At 46.7% G+C, this 19,129-nt stretch overlaps 1 protein-coding gene across 3 annotated transcripts in view; it reads left to right on the forward strand.

Moving 5' to 3' along the window:
- The window catches only part of PLPPR1 (phospholipid phosphatase related 1), a 195,752-nt gene that overhangs the window by 138,013 nt on the left and 38,610 nt on the right, over positions 1-19,129 (forward strand). For all 3 annotated transcript variants that reach the window (XM_045022157.1, XM_045022158.1, XM_045022156.1), the window contains one exon: positions 17,805-17,937. In XM_045022157.1, the coding sequence (XP_044878092.1) occupies positions 17,805-17,937 (133 nt within the window). The remainder of the gene's footprint in view (positions 1-17,804; positions 17,938-19,129) is intronic.

Consider the following 19,129-nt stretch of genomic DNA (forward strand, 5'->3'; position numbering starts at 1 on the left):
TTGACTTGGTCGAGTTCACTTAATGCTGCACCAATTTCAGGATTTGAAAATGATGGAGTAGCATTGAGACCAGGAAATGTTGTCATTTTACACCCATCCTTTCCCACCAAAATGCATTTTGTGCCATCTAGGGAAGTAGCTTTTGGAAAGCAGCGTTTGTACAGGGAGGTTTAATGCACTCCTCACTATTGATTTGATACTGCACAATTGAACTCAGTGGGAGACTTGTCTTTGACTTTAGGGGAACAGGATCTGGCATGAGATGGCCAAGTATTGGTACAATGCTGCTCTCTAGGAACTTTTTCCCCTGGGAGTCTTCATGTGAGCAGGACAAAGTTGCTGTGGCATTTTAAATGTTGTTTTACTGGGGGAACATTTTCCCTCCACCCTAAAGATCAGTGACAGAGCTTTCTTTCCTCAGGGCCCTCAGTTACCTTCCTTGGCCAAGAAAGGCTGAGTGGGGTTATCTTTGGAGTCCTTCAGGGCTGATCCTTCCTCAATCACAGACTAATGTGATGTGCTTCTGCTGCCAGGAGCTGACCAGTGCTGCCATTGTAGCATACATAGCCCTTGCCAGCCCAGGGAATGGAAGATCAGGCCTCAAAGAGCCATTGGACCAGCCATCTAAAGCCTTTTTTGTCTCATATTCAGTATATTCTGGTGTCTAGCACTGGGTTCTCTTTCCCATCTAATCCCAAAACAAAGCACGTGCCAGGGGCTGTCTCATTTCTTCAAACTTTAATGGTTTGATCTGAGTGAGTTCAATACATTTCTAAGATATCCACACCCATTTCTTTCTGGGCCACCATTTCCTACCAGCCCCCAGTACATTCAGGCGACAGGCAGCTATTTCTATTCATGCCTTCCTCGCACACCAACCATTAGAAGCATCATCTCTAATCAAGTCTCAGCAACCCCTGCCATACTCTGGCATCTCTAAACTGTCACCCACATCCCTAACCTGCATGACTTGGTCATTGTGCATTGCACTGCCTACCAAATCACCCTGCAATACACATCCTTATTGATGCTTACAGCCCTGGCAGCAGGGGATGTGATTTGAAAGCCATTGGAACCCACATGAGGTTCAGCCAAATGAAAGTATCCTGTCTCTTCCATTTATGCTATGGCAATTGTATCCTCACAAGAACAACCCCAAATCAGGTTTCCTTCTCAAACACCCAACTGCTTCACATTAAGAACTCCTCTGTGGCTCATTGACCAGACGATGTTCAAGGTAAAGGTTTTAGGCGTGCTGGGGTTGGTTCTCCCCTCAGTGTATCTGCCTAACTCTGCTTCACATGAATGAGAGTCACAGGTGTGTATAGACTAGAGAGCCTACACTCATTGCAGGTTAATCCACAGCTTCGCTCTTGGCACTCTGCTATCAAGAGTAATCGTTGTCAGCCCACAGCCAGGCCTATGGAGAGTGCATTAAAATCAAGGCTAATGTCAGTCCTCTTTTAGAGCAATCATCCTCACAAGTGAGATTATTGCTGCTGTTCTTACAAGATGATCTGCAGGATCATTTGATAAGAGCTGTCTGCACTAGGGGGGAGGGGGCTAGTAGACACTACCCCACTTCAGATTAACCCATAAACCATGAACAACGTGCTGCTTCTGGCTGACCAAACACACTGCATGCGCTTGTAAGCAGAGTCCAAGTCAGAGCAATGGGTCAGGTTGGCTAAGAGGATTTATTACTGTGAATCTGATTTGCCCTTATTTTATCACAGTGCCAGCACCACATGGCATGAGGGAAGTAACTATTAACCCAGCTTCTTGGCATCTCAAAGAAAAACAACTAGAGAGAGTTTGGTAAAACCACACACCTACCCCAGTGCATACACTGGCATACAGCAGCCGGGCATGCTTAGGTGCGGTCCCACATGCACATGTTTGAAAGTCCTAATTCTAGTACAGCTTTGAAATGTTGCAGGATTTGAAGGGAGCGTGTTAGTGAATACGGAGCATCTTGTGGAAAGTTTGTTTTGTTTGGGGTTTCTTTTTGCAATCCAAGTTGGAATCAAATGGCTGTGACTACAGGTGGCAAAATGCATGCGTAAATCCATGTACCCCCAAGCAAATCAAACGCTTATCAGAAACACTCTTCACTTGGTAACATACTGTGTGCTTTTAGCTATCTAGTACCTGCAACATGAATGAGACTCTCCTGCTTCTGCTCTCGTTGAAACTTGCTGTTGTGCAAGTGGATCCATTAAGGTATTTTCCCTGCTGCACTGAATGTTTAATCACTAGGCTCCTGCGTTACAAACCTCTTTTGATGTAATATCTGACATAACCTTTTGCTGTCTGATAATGGGAAGTCCCTGCAAGGGGAAGTGCTTGCCTCTCATTGGGTCACAGTTAAATAAATAAAAAGTACACACGCCGGTCTCAAATCTCGGAAATGCATTTTTCACCCCCAAGTTCCATTGAGGATAGTTCAAAGGGTTTCATCTTGCTGTACTCAGTTGTCATTCTAGACTCTGAGTGCAGTGAAATTAGCATCTTCTCTGTAAAGCAGCAGCAAAGTGGTGAATGAACTGGTAATTTGCACCTAAACAAGGAAAGAGTGGCTTTTTTCTATTCCAAAGAAACTGCTGGCATTTTTATTTCTGATTTAATAACTTGGCCTCCTCCAGATCATAGCTTTGGTGTAGAAGAATCGTTCCTGGGGTCATGTTAACAGGAATTGTGTTTATTTTACATGCTACCTGCAGTGATAGATACACCGGACCCTCACTAGAACGCACGTCTATATAGCGTGAATTCGCATATAACGCGGTCAGGGCCATGGATTCCAGATGTAATTACTTTAATTGCAATTCATTTTAACACAGTCCCCGCTATAGCGTGGTCCCCAAGTTAACGCGGTACCGCTCATGGATCCCAAATCCCGCGTTCTAGTGAGGGTCCAATGCAGTTCCTGGCCCAGTGAAAACCTCAACAAGACAGCAGTGTTGCATCGTCATCTGGTGTAAATGGGGCCAGCTCCATTGACATCAGTGGCGCGACCCTGATGAACAGCAGCCCGACCCCCACTGCGCAACTTTCTAACTAGAGTTCTGAACTAGGTTGTAAAGTTCTGAAATAGGTTTCTAATGGAGGTTATGGAACCTCTGTCATTAGAGGTTTTAAAGAACAGGATGGACAAACACCTGTCAGGAACAGTCTAGGTTTACTTGGTCCTCCCTCAGCACAGGGGGCTGGACTTGATGACCTCTTGAGGTCCCTTCCAGCCCGACATTTCTATGATTCTATATTAGTGACCTCCCCATAGAGCTTAATGTGTGCGGGTAAATAGGCTAGCACTCTACTGTCTGTGGAATCCTCTGTTCCTCTCTTCAGTGTTTCTATCCTTTTCTTGCAAACTTCCTTCTTCACTGAACCATGCCTTGGTGAGATTGCAGTGTACAAAGTCAGAATGCTGCTTGCCATAGTGCCATAAGTCTCCAGCAGATATTTCTGTCCTGGACTGAAGTTGACATACACAGAAATCACTGCCCTTCAGAAAGCCAAACAGTTTTAAACTCTCAAATTAGATGCTGCAGAGTTCTAATAATCCAAATGACACTAACCAACCTCTCACTCCAGTGATTTAATGGACAGATGTCCCTAGGGAAGAGACAAAGTGGCTGTGGGGATGCTAACATCATTTTCAGAGCTGGGTTTTCAAAATGAGAACTCTGTATTTGAGATATATAGGATACGTACCTCATAATCTTAGCTGGCTTTCCAGTGATGGGAATCCTAAAAATCAAGGGTATCATAAAAATATCAGTGCAATTCATCTGGATGTATAATACACACCCACGCAGCGTGGCACTCTGTCCCTCCTAGGGATGGCTGGGTCACATATAGAAATTGATGAGCCTGCTACAACTTTGACTAACAGAGTTGGTTTGTAGAATCATAGAAGATTAGGGTTGGAAGAGACCTCAGGAGGTCAGCTAGTCCCACCCCCTGCTCAAAGCAGGACCAAACCCCAGCTAAATTATCCCAGCCAGGGCTTGTCAAGCTGAGACTTAAAAACCTCTAAAGATGGAGATTCCACCATCTCCCTAGGGAACCCATTCCAGTGCTTCAGCACCCTCCTAGTGAAATAGTTTTTCCAACCTAGGCCTCCCCCACTGCAACTTGAGACCATTGCTCCTTGCTCTGTCATCTGCCACCACTGAGAACAGCCGAGCTCCATCCTCTTTGGATGTTGAAGGCTGCAGACTAAATAAGCCCAGTTCCGTCAGTCTCTCCTCTTAAGCCATGTGCCCCAGCTCCCTAATCATTTTTGTTGCCCTCTGCCGGACTCTCTCCAATTTGTCCACATCCTTTCTGTAGTGGGAGGCGCAAAACTGGATGCAGTACTCCAGATGTGGGAGTGCCAAATAGAGGAGAATAATCACTTCCCTCAATTGGCTGACAGTGCCCCTACTAATGCAGCTCAATATATCGTTAGCCTTCCTGGCAACAAGGGCACACTGCTGACTCATATCCAGCTTCTCATCCACTGTAATCCCCAGGCCCTTTTCTGCAGAACTTCTGCTTAGCCAGTTGGTCCCCAGCCTGTAGAGGTGCCTGGGATTCTTCCACCCTAAGTGCAGGACTCTGCACTTGTCCTTCTTGAACCTCATCAGATGTCTTTTGGCCTAATCCTCCAATTTGTCTATGTCACTCTGGAGCCTATTCCTATCCTCCAGCATACCCACCTCTCCCCCCAGTTTACTGTAATCCACGAACTTTCTGAGGGTGCAATCCATCCCATCATCCAGATCATTAATGAAGATGTTCAAAAAACCTGCCCCAGTACCAACCCCTGGGGCACACCACTTGATACCAGCTGCCAACTAGACATCGAGCCGTTGATCATTACCGACTGAGCCTGACAATCTAGACAGGTTTCTATCCACCTTATAGTCCATTCACCCAGCCCATACTTGTTTAACTTGCTGGCAAGAATACTGTGGGAGACTGTATCAAAAGCTTTGCTAAAGTCCAGAAATAGCACATCCACTGCTTTCCCCTCATCCACAGAGCCAGTTATCTCATCATAGAAGGCAATCAGGTTGGTCAGCCATGACTTGCCCTTAATGAATCCATGTTGACTGTTCCTGATCACCTTCCTCTCCTCCAAGTGCTTCCTTGAAAACCTGCTTCATGATTTTTCCAGGATTGAGGTGAGGTTGACTGGTCTGTAGTTCCCCAGATTCTCCTTCTTCCCTTTTTTAAAGATGGGCACTATGTTTGCCTTTTTCCAAATGTCCAGGACCTCTCCTGTTCGCCACAAGTTTTCAAAGATAATGGCCAATGGCTCTGCAATCACATCAGCCAGTTCCCTCAGCACCCTCAGATGCATTGCATCCAGCCCCATGGACTTGTGTGTATCAAGCTTTTCTAAATGGTCCTTAACCTGTTCTTTCACCACTGAGGGCTGCTCGCCTCCTCCCCATACTGTGCTGCCCAGTGCAACAGTCTGGGAGCTGACCTTGTCTGTGAAGATCGAGGCAAAAAAAGCATTTACTTCAGCTTTTTCCACATCATCTCTCACTAGGCTGCCTCCCCCATTCAGTAAGAGTCCCTTAGCTCTTGGTTCTTTTAGCTCAGGCAGTAGAGGCTCATGCTTCAAATTCTAAGGTCCCAGGTTTGATCTCCACTGCCGTTGACCTAGCCAGGGATATCACGTTGCACATCTATAATTATGATATATTCAGCACCCTCCATCCCTTGATGCATGAGACCTGAATAGCAAAGGGACAAAAAGATGGTTCAGGCCATTTTACTGCCCTTCAAAACTAATTTCCAAAATATGGGATTACTGTGATTGGGCAAAACTCTAGCCTGTGCCAAACAATCATTACAGAATTCAAGGCTTCTACTTGCACTGGCCTGTCCATTATGGTTTGACTGTTTGCAAGGAGAACTTCCTTCAAAAAGAGAAAGTTCTATGCTGAACTGAATATTGGGTTGCAGTTGGAAATTTCAAGTAGACAGGTGTGTTTTGTTTTTTTACAAGTTTAACAAGTGTCCCTAGCATTTTCATATCATCTCTAGTTTTCTTGATGAGGAAAAAAGCAACCTTTGAGTGATGTTTTTTTAAAGTATCTTGAATGGATTGCACAGGTCAAAAAGGATGAAGATGACATTTCCATGTAGTATTCAGTCAAGCCAATCTCTAAATCCAGTGATGATCAAATGGAAGGCACATTCCAAATGGATCAAATGTACAAGGCAGGAAGAAACCATGTGCAGCTTTCCCCCTAAACCTTGAATCTATTTCAGAATTATTGGAAATGTGCTCCTTTTAAATGTGTTTTCTCTCCTTCCTGACTTTTGTTGGTTTAGTAGAACTGTATTATTATGTGTCATGCGTCTGACGAAGTGGGTATTCACCCACGAAAGCTTATGTTCCAATACATCTGTTAGTCTTAAAGGTGCCACAGGACTCTCTGTTGCTTTTTACAGATCCAGAGTAACACGGCTACCCCTCTGATACTTGTATTATTATAGTGATTTATTTCTAAAAGAGAAGCCAGGAAAATCCTGCATCCTGTTGGCTGAGTCCTCCTCTGGCTGCTCGGCAACAGATGCTGAGGAAACCAAAAGGGAGTTAATTCAGCTCCGGGTTGTTTTACAGTAACATCCTCCCAGATTTTCAGGCAGAAATCCCTGAGCAGCAGAGAGCTCCAGTGCCAGCGCAAGTTGTGAGGGTAAGGTAGAGGGCGGACAGTTCTCTGTGGAAAGGGGAAACATCCGCCTGCAGCATCCGCTCCACACCGTCATCCTTGTAGAAAAATCTGGCCCTTTTTTCTCTGTGGGGTATTGTGTAATACAGAGCTTTCCAGTATGTCTCTCATTTCACTCCCCAAGTTCTCTCTGTTCCACATAAATGTGGGTTCCTCTGACTTCCAGTGTTGAGAAATGATTTACACCAGAAATGCAGAACCAGGAAGTTACTGAGACAGGAGGAAGGAATTCTCCATCATTCCAGGCTTCCCTCATAAGCAGTCTGTGTCTCCTAGGGTTGCCAACTGTCTAGTCACACAAACACAAACACCCTTGCCCCGCCCCGCCCCTTCTCTGAGGCCACGCCCCCTGCCCTGCCATTCCCCTTCCCACAGTGGCTCGCTCTTCCCCACCCTCACTCACTTTCACTGGGCTGGGGCAGGGGATTGGGGTGTGGGCTCTGGGCTGGCGCTGAGGGGTTCGGCGTGTGGGAGGGGGCTCTGGGCTGTGCTTGGGGCACGGGGAGGGGATGCGGGGTGAAAGCTCTGGGAGGGAGTTTGGGTGCTGGAAGGGGCTCAGGGCAGGTGTTGGGGTGCGAGAGGGGGTGAGGGGTGCAGGGTCCAGCCGGGCGGCACTTACCTTGGGCAGCTCCTGGGCGGCAGTGCAGCGGGGCTAAGGCAGGCTCCCTGCCTGCCTTGGCTCCACACTGCTCCAGGAAGTGGCTGGCACATCCCTGTGGCCCTGGTCGGGGGCAGGTGTTTCCACACTCTGCTCACACCCCAAGCGCCAACTGTGTGGCTCCCAATGGCTGGAAACTGTGGCCAATAGGAACTGCAGGGATGGAGCCTGCCTTAGCCCTGCTGCACTGCCAATTGGGAGCCGCCCAAGGTAAGCGGGGCCGGGGGGCTCTGCCCACTGCCCCCTCCACGCGCCGCTCCCAGAGTGGCCAGCATGTGCCTGCGGCCCCTGGTGGTGGGGGGGGTAAGGGGCGCTGTGCGCTGCCCCGCCTGCAGGCACCGCCCCTGCAGCTCCCATTGGCCCCAGTTCCTGACCAATGGGAGCTGCGGAGTCAGGTCTTGGGGTGCAGGCAGTGCATGGAGACCCCTGCCCCCCGCCCCACCCCCGCAGGAGTAGCTATTAAGGGGTAGATATTGTTGTCTAAACATTTTTAGGCAAAAAGATCACTTTTCAACCAAAACAAAAATGTTCATGGAAAATGGTAAGTTCGAACATTTTCCAGTTTTCTAACAAAAAACAAACTTTTTTTTTTAAAACTGAAACTTTTTTTTTTTCTCCAGTCAAAAACTCAAAATAATGCTTGCAGGAAATTTCAGGATAAATAAATGATATTTTCCACACACAAAAATTGCTGCTTTTCAACCAGCCCTGTTAAGGAGAGGAGAATCCAGGTCCAAAGAGACTTGCACAGCAAGCCCGTGACAAACGCATGTAAATAACTCATCTCTCCCTATTCAGTCTCCTCTTCTAATCACCTGGGGCTTATCAAGTCCAGGTGTAAGTGGCTGCGCAAGGAGCAAGACACTGGAAAATCAGGCTTGGTATCAGGCTCAGCATCTCAATAGAAAGACCAGTGTAATGCTCCAATAACTTTTTCCTGCAATAATTCTTTTCCATACTTGCCCTAAAATAGATTATGGATTTCTTTGTTGCGGCCTCTTTTATTTTCAAATAATTGTGTCATAAATGGAACACAAAGGGAAGAATTCAAATTTTGGTTCTGTTCTCATCTATGGGATCAATGGATCCCTGGGTAGATTTGCACTGCTATGTTCAACTGACTGTCATACTTCATTTTCACATGTACTTAAAGGCACAAGAATATAGACATACCTATTGAAGCTAAGCAGGGTTGTCCTGGGTGACAGTAAAGATGGGAGATCTCCAGAGAACAACTCAGGTGATGCACTGACTGGGTATTGGGAACTGACTCTTCCCTCTCAGTCAATATTGAATCTGTGTCCTAGCCTGAGACCTAATCCAAGATCAGGCCCATGTTACTGTTGTTGTTGTTGTTGTTTATTTGTATTACTGTAGTGCCTAGTTGCCCCAGTCATAAACCAGGACCCCACTGTGCTAGGTGAAAGACAAAGATACTGTCTTTGGGAGGGGATATAAAGGTCGGGTGTTGACCATTTGTGCTCTCAAAATCCCATGCTACTGTTCACAAGAGCAGATGTGCAGGGTTATGGCAAATTCTTTGGGCCCTATGTTAAGAATTGATGAGGTTGGTAAAGCGCTTTGGTGTCCTTCTAGATGAAAAGGGCTATGTGAATAGAAATCATCAGTTGTGGGTTCAGTACTTTTCATACTCATTGATAGTCTCATCATCTGGGTGTGAGTTGAGGGAGAATGGAGCTCCTCTTCTGAATGTATGTTAATAAAGATATTAGATTAATACACATAGGGAGAAAAAATAAGGAAACCGGTGCTTCCTCTTGTTCAGTGTTTGCTACCAGAGACTTGCTTATGGAATATCAAGTATCCTTGGATCTTGCAATAAAATTATAGGTAGCAGATACAAAAGCTGATCAATAGCTCTTTAAAAGTGTGAATTGTCTTATTCTTAAAAGCAACCATTGAGGAGATTTTCAAAACTGCCTAAGGGAATTAAGAATACAAATCCCAATGAAAGCCGGTGGAATTTGTGATGCGGCATGTACCCCACACAGGCCCTAAGAGGGTTAATGTGGACCTCAAAGGCCAATTAACATACCAGGCTGGACCTGGAGAGAGAGCCAGGCTTAATTGAGGATTGAGCATTGCTGAGGAAGGGCTGGGATAAGAGTATAAGCAGAGGGAAGCTGCAGGGAGAGAGTCTGCCGTTGCTCTCTGGGACTAGGAACCGTAGAGACAGACAGGAGGTAGGGCGTTCCCTGTCTCTGGGAAGGCCGACTGAAAAAAGGCCACAGGGAGGGAATGAATCCTATGATGGAAAGGGGGCCAGGCAGTGGTGAGCTGCAGCCGGTTCCCACCGGTTCGCGGGAACCGATTGTTAAATTTAGAAGCCAGTTTAGAACCGGTTGTCCCGCGAGGGACAACTAGTTCCAAAAGGGCTTTTAAATTTAACAAAAGCTCTAGCAGCTCCCTGCCCTTCCCCCGGCCCCAGCTCACCTCACTCCGCCTCTGCCTCCTCTTCTGAACGCTCCTCCGGCTTCTCCTCCCCCTCCCCAGCTTCCCGCGAATCAGCTGTGCGGCTCCTGCCCCCCCAGGTCCGGCCGCGAACTCGACCGGGCAGTGCGACGCAGCTCCTGCCCAGCCCCCGGGTCCGGCCCCGACCTCGGCCGGGTGGCTCCAGTCCTGGTCCCAGCCCCAGCCCAGCCCGGCCCCCACCTCCAGGCAGCACGGTAAGGGAGCAGGGAGGGGGTGTTGGATAGAGGGCAGGGGAGTTGGGGGGGTGGATTAGTGTCCGAGCGGTCAGAGGGCAGGGAACAGGGGGATTGAACTGGGGCAAGGAGCAGACCTAGCTGCTTCATACAGGGTCCCTGGGTCAGAACCCAGAGCAGAGGGTGGGCCTGGGTTTCCCCACCAGCCACAAGGAAGAGGTGTACAAGCCCAGGGTGGGAGCTGAAGACTGATCCTGAAGAAGAGGCCAATCAATAGCTCACGAGCGGTGGAAGAATCTCTTGTGTTGGGACACTTCTAGACTTGTCATTGTACGTTTGTTACCCCAGAAGGGGTGGATTTAAATTGTGATCTGTCCGGAGGGCTGTGTTACAGCAAGAGAGACCACCGCAATGCTGGAGCATCCATCGGCAGGGGGCACCGGATGGAAAGGGTGCCATTATGCCACTCCCAGTCACGAGGAGATGGTGCTCAGGGCTGAGTGAACCCCCTCTCGGTGCTCCTCAATCTGTTAGGGCTGGTCTACACTAAGAAGGGGGTTCGAATTAGGGTACGCAAATTCAGCTACGTGAATAGCGTAGCTGAATTCGAAGTACCCTAGTTCGAACTACTCACCCGTCCAGACGCGGCGGGGTCGAACTCCGCGGCTCCCCCGTCGACTCCGCCAACTCCTTCTGCCGAGGTGGAGTACAGGAGTCGACCGCGGCGCTTCCGGAGTTCGAACTATCGCGTCTAGATCAGACGCGATAGTTCGAACTCCAAAAAGTCGAACTCTCCGCGTCGAACCGGCAGGTAAGTGTAGACGTACCCTTAGATGCTCTTGAAAATGTCCCGCTGTGTAAATGATGATAAACAAACTGGAGCCATGAACCACTTTACAGCACCTGGGTGGAGGTGATGGTTGCAATTGGGCTCATGCACATCCTGAGGGATGTGAAAGAGCAAATGAGCTTGAGTGTTTGAGCCACAGGGAAGGCAAATATTGCTGGAACACTTGCTGGCTTTCAGTCATCTCTCCTTCACTTAAAGTTAAACCTGCTGCAGCGACTGAGAAAAGGTCACATTGCAATGGTTGTGCCTGTTTGCATGGCTTTGCTCGACAGGACAGATTTGTTCCAGGGAAGGTAATTTTTCAAAGCTTGAAGGTAGTGGATGCATGGGGTCTTCAATATTGGTTGATTGAGTCTGAGAACACAGTAACTTTCAGGAGTTTGAATCCTTCCTTTCCCTTTTCCTTGCTGATTTGCTCACAGCTTGCCTCGTAGGGTATGTCCTTCTCCTATGGGATACGTTCCTCTGCTGCAAATCGAGTGCTGTGCTCTTGATTGATTTAGTTCATTTTGCTGTTGTACTCTGGCATTAAAAATGCATCTACGCAAATTTTCCTGTACAGTAAATTCAGTCAACATCCTACAGAACTTAGCTGCTTCACGCCTTGAATTGAGAGCTGGTGAGGTGTAAGCGTCGTGTCGGCATCTCATTGAAAGGGAGGAAGGATGGTTAGGGTGCTACTGCAGAACTCCAGAGACCAGCATTCAGTTCCTTACTCCACCACAGACTTCCTGTATGACTTCAGGCAACTCTTTGTGCCTCAGTTCCCCTTCTCTATCATGGTGATAACAGTGCTTCCCCACCTCACAGGGGTGTTGTCAGGATACCTATGTTAAAAGATCGCAAGGCTCTTGGATACTGTGGTGATGGAGACTATGTAAGTACCTAACAGAGAGAGCTCTCATAGGCTGCAAGAGTCTTTGTGGTGTAGGTCCTTCCTTTTATCTGGTGAGAACTGGTAAAGGATATTTTTTTAATAAACAGACTTTAAGACAATTCCAAATTAGGGCAAAATTCTAGTACCAGATCTATCCTCGGTGGATCTCAGTTGACTTTCTGTCCTCTCTTCATGTGTTTAAATCTTATTAACATAAGTGTAATATTTTGCATCCAGCATCCTTCAGACAAACCGTATGCTCCCCCCCCCACACACACACAGACACACGTTTGCAGAGTTAAATAATAGAATGACTGAGATAAATAATAGCTAAGGGAGAGATGTAAGGAAGGGAGGGGAAGATGGTATGTTTTCAGCTGAGATTTGAAATGAGGTGGAGATTAAGGGAGGTGGAGAGAGAGAGGAAGTTTGTTCCAAATGAAGGCCCTTGCAGCTCACATGCTGTGTGTGTGTAGAGGACCACAAAGGAGGCCAGTGCTAAATGAGCAGAGAGGAGCCTTTTCAGATAGGCTGGAGTGAGCCAGTAGTGGTTATGAAGAGCAAGGAGAGTGATTGTAAATTGGACCCTGAAGCGAAGGGATAGACAGTGGAGTGGTGGGAGAAGCCAGGCAGCAGCCTGGTGCCTGCAGGAATCTGGAGAGCTGGGACTTGGCTAAAAGGGAGTTTGCTTAGGGAGGCCAAGATACAAGCAAGGCATGGAAGAAGACTTCAACAAAGGCAGAGTTGAGGCTGATATACAGGCATGGAACATGGTGGGCTTATTTGGGGTTAAGCATGATGCCAACTTTTATGGACAATAGAGGCAAATAAGAGTCATTTGGCAAGAAGACAAGGCCAAGGAGATGCCTACACAGCTATCTAGGAGAACTAGTTGGAAAATGGGAACACTTCCTTTTCCCCTCACCCCCATTGAAAAATTGAAAATTTTGAGCAGCTCCAGAGGCAGTCGAGGAGGATAGCACGAACCACACTGCCAAAAGCTGAGCTGAGATCAAGGGGGATGTGGAGGAGGAGGGAAGTAAAATTTCAATACAAGGAGGGAGGCAATTGGCCACAGGGAGGATTGTGGTTTCCATGCTGTGGCCTGCCAGATGAGAATCTGTCCAGGATACTGTTATGTGATATGTGCTTTGTTTGCTAGAGAAATGAGAGAAGGCCTCTTTATTGTACTCCGCCGAGAAAGGAGAGGTTAGAGGAGGATCAGTCATTGGACAGCATGTCAGGCGCCAGGGGGAGGGAGTAAGGAATTCATTGACAATGGCAGATTTTTGACAATCAGGTAAACTCCTGTACTGAAAGGAAGGGTTTTGTTGACACTAGGGAGGATGGACAGAACAAGGGCTGGGCAAACAATAGGAAATTAAGGAGGTTGTTTTCTTCTGGAGCTGGCTGGTTGTAAGCAGAGTACAAGAAAGGGGAGCGCCACTCATACAGGACAGGAATTGTCTATGGCCTGTGTTTGCACAGTGCTCAGCACAATCCCTGTTGGGGACCTATGGGCACTCCCAGAATATTTAAATATAATAATAATGTATCAAAAGCAGAATATCAGAGCAGAGAACCAACACACACATTGTAGAAAGTATTCTTCCCTTGTAATTGCAAGCCTTTTCAAACTAGAGGTGTCCTCTGTTACATAATGTAGTGGTCCATGAAATAAACTTCTAATACCTGGTGAGAATAGCTTCTACTGTCTAAACTGTCAGACATAATACTTTGCTACTGATCGGTCAACGCTGCAGAATTGATTCTATTTTATGTATGTATGTGCAGTGTTTTTGAATGCTGGCTTAAAAATGGCAGACTGCGTTTAAAAAACAGTGAGGGGATGCATTCATAATGAGATCCCCTGAAAGCAGAAATGTAAGAAAATGTACAAAGCTTATTGCAAGAACCAGATATCACTGGGCATTCTATAGCTCCTGAAACTAGTCTCATAGCAATCTAACTCCACTGAATTTAGTGGCGTTACTCCAGATTTACACCAGTGTAGGTGAGATCAGTATCAGGGCCAACAATTATCTAATACCGGCTTTGTTTCGTTTTGCATACGTCACCATAGACAGCACATCATCAGTTCTTACAGCGCTGAATAAAAGGCCCCACCCTCCAATGTAATTTTCTTGTCAGCTCTACTGTTTAATTAAGTAGGAAGCTCCTGTGAAACGGCAGCTTGTGAGCCTTACTTTTTTTTCCCAGTGGAAGTAACAGTAATAGATGCTTTATCTAGAAATATACCATACGCCAATCAAATCTGGAATTGAATTCCATTTACAATGGCCACATTCTTGTCGAACAGTGGGTTAATATCCTGATTTAACAGGGTCCTTTTGTGCATAACTTCAAGCATGGGAGTAGTCCTAGTGAAGTCAGCAGAACTATAGAGATGCTCAAAGCTGTGCACATGCTCGAGTACTCTGCCAAATCGCAATCTGCATCAGAAATGTCTACGCCCGTTACACTGCTATAAAACTGGTTGGAGAGAAGAAACTGGTTGGTGTCAAACCATTTGATGCTTCCTCACAGACACTATCTAACTGCTTCTTAAGTGCTGTGCCAATTTGATATGCACAGAAATCCACAGGACTGTGGGTATCTAGTTTTTGCTCATAGTCAGACTGGTGTAAATCTGGAGTAACTCTACTGAAATTAATAGATTGTTTTTAAGGAGACGTTTTATTTTGATCAGTATTTTTGTGTTTTATACTTAGATGTCTCCTGACTTAAAACATTTGATTTTTTTAAATCCACCTAGTTGTACCTCGTCTTAAATTAGATTGGAAGCTCTACAGGTGCTGTAACATGCCTAGCACAATGGGGCCACAGTAATAACCAGGGCTTCTGGGTACTGCAGTAGCGCAAATAATAAAGGAGAACAAATCATGTGTCACTTTTAAACTGTATTGGTGCTCAGGGTCTTTTATTTTCTTCCACTCTAGCTACTGAATTGAACTCTCTTGAACGACGTGCCAGCTCTGAGAGCAGGTAGAATAAACTGGATAAAGACACTATTTCAGTGCAGCCTCACGCTATGGCTTTTCCCTCTTTTTAATGTGCATTTTATAACGCTGGCATCTCTAACCGTCAGCGGTTAGAATTACAATGGGGCTGGGCATACCTGGCTGGAATCAATAAGGATGCTCATCCAGGTTAATAAGAATAAATTATTGTTGCACTTGAAACAATGTGCTGTGGCAACAAGTAAAGCGGTCTAAGAATAGTCATTTGAGATTTATAGGTGAGCTCAGGGCACGTGTTTTATTATCTACTACTTGAGCCCTCGCCTAATGGTGTGGTTTCTTTTCCCACACCCTTAGTAGCTCAGTTATGTAGCATTGCTGTGAGTACACCCTTTGTATAAAGTTCATTGATGCTGCTTCAGTCTGGCTTCTTTTTTCGGCTGAAGTCCATTATAAGTATATAAGGGTCAAACTCCACTGATTTCAATGGCAGCAGAGTTAGGTCAGTAGCAAGAGCTTTTGAAAACCCAACCCAAGATAATCAGCTTCTAGTGTCCCTGTCTCAGATAAGTGTAGTGATCTCAGACTAGTTCCCATTGAAATGATGTTCATATTAATTCCAGTTTGAAAAAAAAAGAGGCCCACAGAATCCACAGTTGCACCAAATCTCTGTTTATTTTTGCTTGTCCTCCAATCCCCAGCATAATTTAGAGTGGTCCCAAGGCTGTTCTAAGTTATGCGTAGTTGCAGTGGCTCCCAGGAGGCCTTTACATAGCCACATTGTGCATTCCAGCCACCCTATGCTAAAGCCAGGAGGGGAGGGCATAGGACCCTCTTTGTGCCAACTGAGGGTTCCTCCATGTCAGGGGAATCCTCAACTGCCTACCTAAGGAGGCTTTACGGTCCTGTTACGTCTCCAGAGGATGGGCCAGGATTTGGCCCAGAAAATGGAGCTGCATTTTCCAGTGTGGACGCCTCACTTGAGTGTTGGCTAGTTAAGGGATAAACTCGGTGCCACTGAAGTTCATGGGAGCAGGATCATGCTTGGGGGCCTTTTCTTCACTTGGAAAACCGTGTGTTCTTACTCTGAGTTAGCAAACTTGAGGTAAAATCCTAGGGAAGACAAGACTGTGTGTAGTGTTCACATGTGCTAGCAGGTTGAGGTAAAGATTATGGGGGAGCTTAACCTGCCAGTGTGTATGAAAACTACAAACTGCCTTGTCTTCACTAGGATTTGACCTCCGATTAGGTGTCTTGAGTTAGCTAACTTAAGAACACACCGTTTATTTCCTGATGACAATACAGCCTAGGTGTTGTTACCAGCTTTGCCCGTTACTTTGGGGTATGCTCGTTTATTAGGGTTACTCTTTGGGTTTGTGGGGGCAGTGTTTCTGTACTTCTGTCAATGTACAGCTTGTGTCACTTGTGTTCTCATACGGAGCTCTACTTCTCCCTGTTGCAAGTCCCCTCCCAATGGAGCTACCCTGCAGGACCTAGGTTCCCCAGGGCTGGGTTCCTCCAGCCCCAGAATCAGACGAACACACACACATTAACAGAGCACGTCTGAGAGGACCGGGATAATCCACACTCCCAAACTGACCCCTTATATGTCCCTGGACTCAGCAGGCTGGGTCGAACGGCACCTCCAAACTGTCACCCTCATATGCCATGGGCACTGCACTGAAATAGAGCACGCCAGAGCAGGCTGGGTTGAGCAGCACTTCCAAGCTGCCACCTTCATATGTCCCTGGTTCAGCATGTCCCTATTGCCACTTTCACGTTACAATTGCTCTGGTAGTAACCCACTTGATGAGCAAACCCCACAGGATTTTTGGCCCTGCAGGGATCTTTTAGCTTAGGTACGAGAAGCGTTGCTACAGAGTGAATGAGGAAACCAAAAAACACCCACAAGGGGGGGACAGAGAGAGAAGCAACCAGCTTAATCATGAAAATTATTTATTGCCAGGTAATACCCATAGGGGAGCCAAACAAACAAAACCATTATAATATTAAATCTAACTTACACTTGATTATAAAAGTCAGGTTTAGAAAACTGTAACTGATCCCACAAGTCAGGGTCAGAAGGCTACACCTAGCGAGAGAGAGAGAGATGGGTTCTCACCACTCTGTGAAGCTTGAAGTGATCGGGGCTCCCAGGTGATGGTGGTAGCTGAGGGTCTGGAGTGCTGGAAACAGGCAGAGCCCCCAGCATGATCAGTCAGGAGAAGATGAAGTCCCAATGGAACTGATGCAGATTTTGGATTCAGACATCAGAGCACTTACTTGAGCGTGGGAAGGAGTTTTTGTAGGAAAGAACAGTGGTTCAAGGGAGAACACTAGATTTCTTTATGTGTAAACTGATGGCTCAAGGGCGGATACCAAAGTTGTTTTGTTCAGCCTAGACATGGGAGCTGATCATTCCTGGCTATGGGCCGTGTTCCTTGAAGGGAGCTCCCAGTGCAATTAGGCAGCTTCAGTATTTTGGATACCAATAAAGGATTTATTACTAGAATTGGTCTGATAACTGCTGAGCTGGCTGTGTCCAGGAGGTAGGTTAATTAGCATCTGGAGCAGAGATCCCCCATGATGCACTGCTTCCCTGCTTTTCTGGTCCCAGAGTTCTGGGCAGTTTTTGCCTTGGAATTTCTGTTCTCCATTCTGTGTGCTAATGGAGATGCCTCCCTGTCCCATCTTCGATGCAAATGAGACTAGGGGAGTCCTGTCACCCTTATCCCAGGGGTTTAGGTGTGTCTCCCTCTGCCTTTTCATTGCTTTTTGTAAGTCTTTCTTCTTTGATTCAAGCAGTGGCTGGGGGTGGAGGTGGGGGAAGTCTTTCATGAGTCAGACAGGCTGGGTATTGTGCCCTGGTTCCCCAAGAACACAAAGCTGACAGGTAACAGTGTGTAAGTGCAATGTTCTGTAGGCACGCTGGTGCAGAAGTATTGTCTATGGCCTTGATTCAGGCATCCACCTTTGAACATGTGTCCTTATGATTCTTAAACGTCCCTTTCTTTTTTTTCCCGCTGCTGCAGATTTTTATCGGCGAGATCTCCATGTATTTCATAAAGTCAACCCGAGAAACCCTGATTGTTCAGGAGAAAACTATCTTGACCGGAGAGTGCTGTTACCTGAACCCATTACTTCGAAGAATTATACGGTTTATAGGTAAGTGTCCGTAAACACAGAGAGTTTTGCCCCTGCTTGTGAAAACAAAAGAAACAAAAGAACACCGACTTCTTAAGATCTACAGCACAAAATTAAGCTGTGAAATCTTTGCAGGCTTCTTCCACCTTAGAGGGATAGTCCCCCTCAGGACTTGTAAGGTAGTGTTTAAAATGCACCAAATCACGCCGTATAGAGCTGATTTATGTGCAATTTTGCTAAGTGTAATGCTTCTCCTGGACCCTGGAAGCAAGATTATGCCCATTAAATCCTCATCTGAACACTTCTATCACTGATATTACAAATTACAATTATTTACAATTTTTTACTCAGCAGCCCATCTCTTCACCCTTTTTTCTCTCCAAATATAAATTAACCTGAGAGGCACCAGTATGTAATATTCAGCTGAGCTGAACCAACCAACAAACAAACCAAACACAGAGAGCCCGGACATAATAGTCCTCTCATTTTTCATTTGAGACTTTATTGAGTTAATTGCTAAGGAACTGGTGAAAAAATGCAACTTTCAAACACTTCGGAGGCTTCCTCTGGTGGCATTTACCAGCAGCTCTGTTTAGTTCATGAATTTCGCTTAATGGAAAAGTTAACTTAGCAGCTGTCACTGGGAATCATCCTGTAGTGATTTCAGAGTGGGAAGAAGAGCACAGGAGCTTGCACTGTAAAGCAAACTGACCGAGGGCTAGATTGTCCCACCTGAGGGAGTGAGAACTCCTTTCTCTCCCCCCCTCCCCCGCCCCCCACTTGCACTCCTTGCATGGCCTACCACAATCTTCGGCCTGGGCCTGTACAGGTTGTGCACTTACTCCCCCCCGGACCAAGTCTGTGGGAAGTGGACAGCTAGAGACGGGGACCAGGCACAGCCTGGGCTCCACGACTCCTCCTCGCTGGTCAGAGTAGCTGAACCAGCGCACAGGTGGGGGAATTTTAGTTTATTGCTGGTCTAAGCCAGCCATAAATCCTATGCCCCACAGAACAAGAGCAGGAACTGAGACTCAGAGGAGATGCACCACTCCCTGCTCAGGGCTGTGCCGAAAGTCACAATCTAGCCCAAAGGAAATGAGGCATGAAACGTTAGCGGGGGATTTTCCCCTCACCCCTCGCAATGCTTTACAGTTTCGCATGGAAACGAAAGGGTGACGTGCTGGTGGTGAAGGGTTGCGTTGCTCCAGCCAGA

Source organism: Mauremys mutica, chromosome 6 (assembly GCF_020497125.1).
Source record: "Mauremys mutica isolate MM-2020 ecotype Southern chromosome 6, ASM2049712v1, whole genome shotgun sequence".
In the NCBI taxonomy this organism is placed as follows: Eukaryota; Metazoa; Chordata; order Testudines; family Geoemydidae; genus Mauremys; species Mauremys mutica.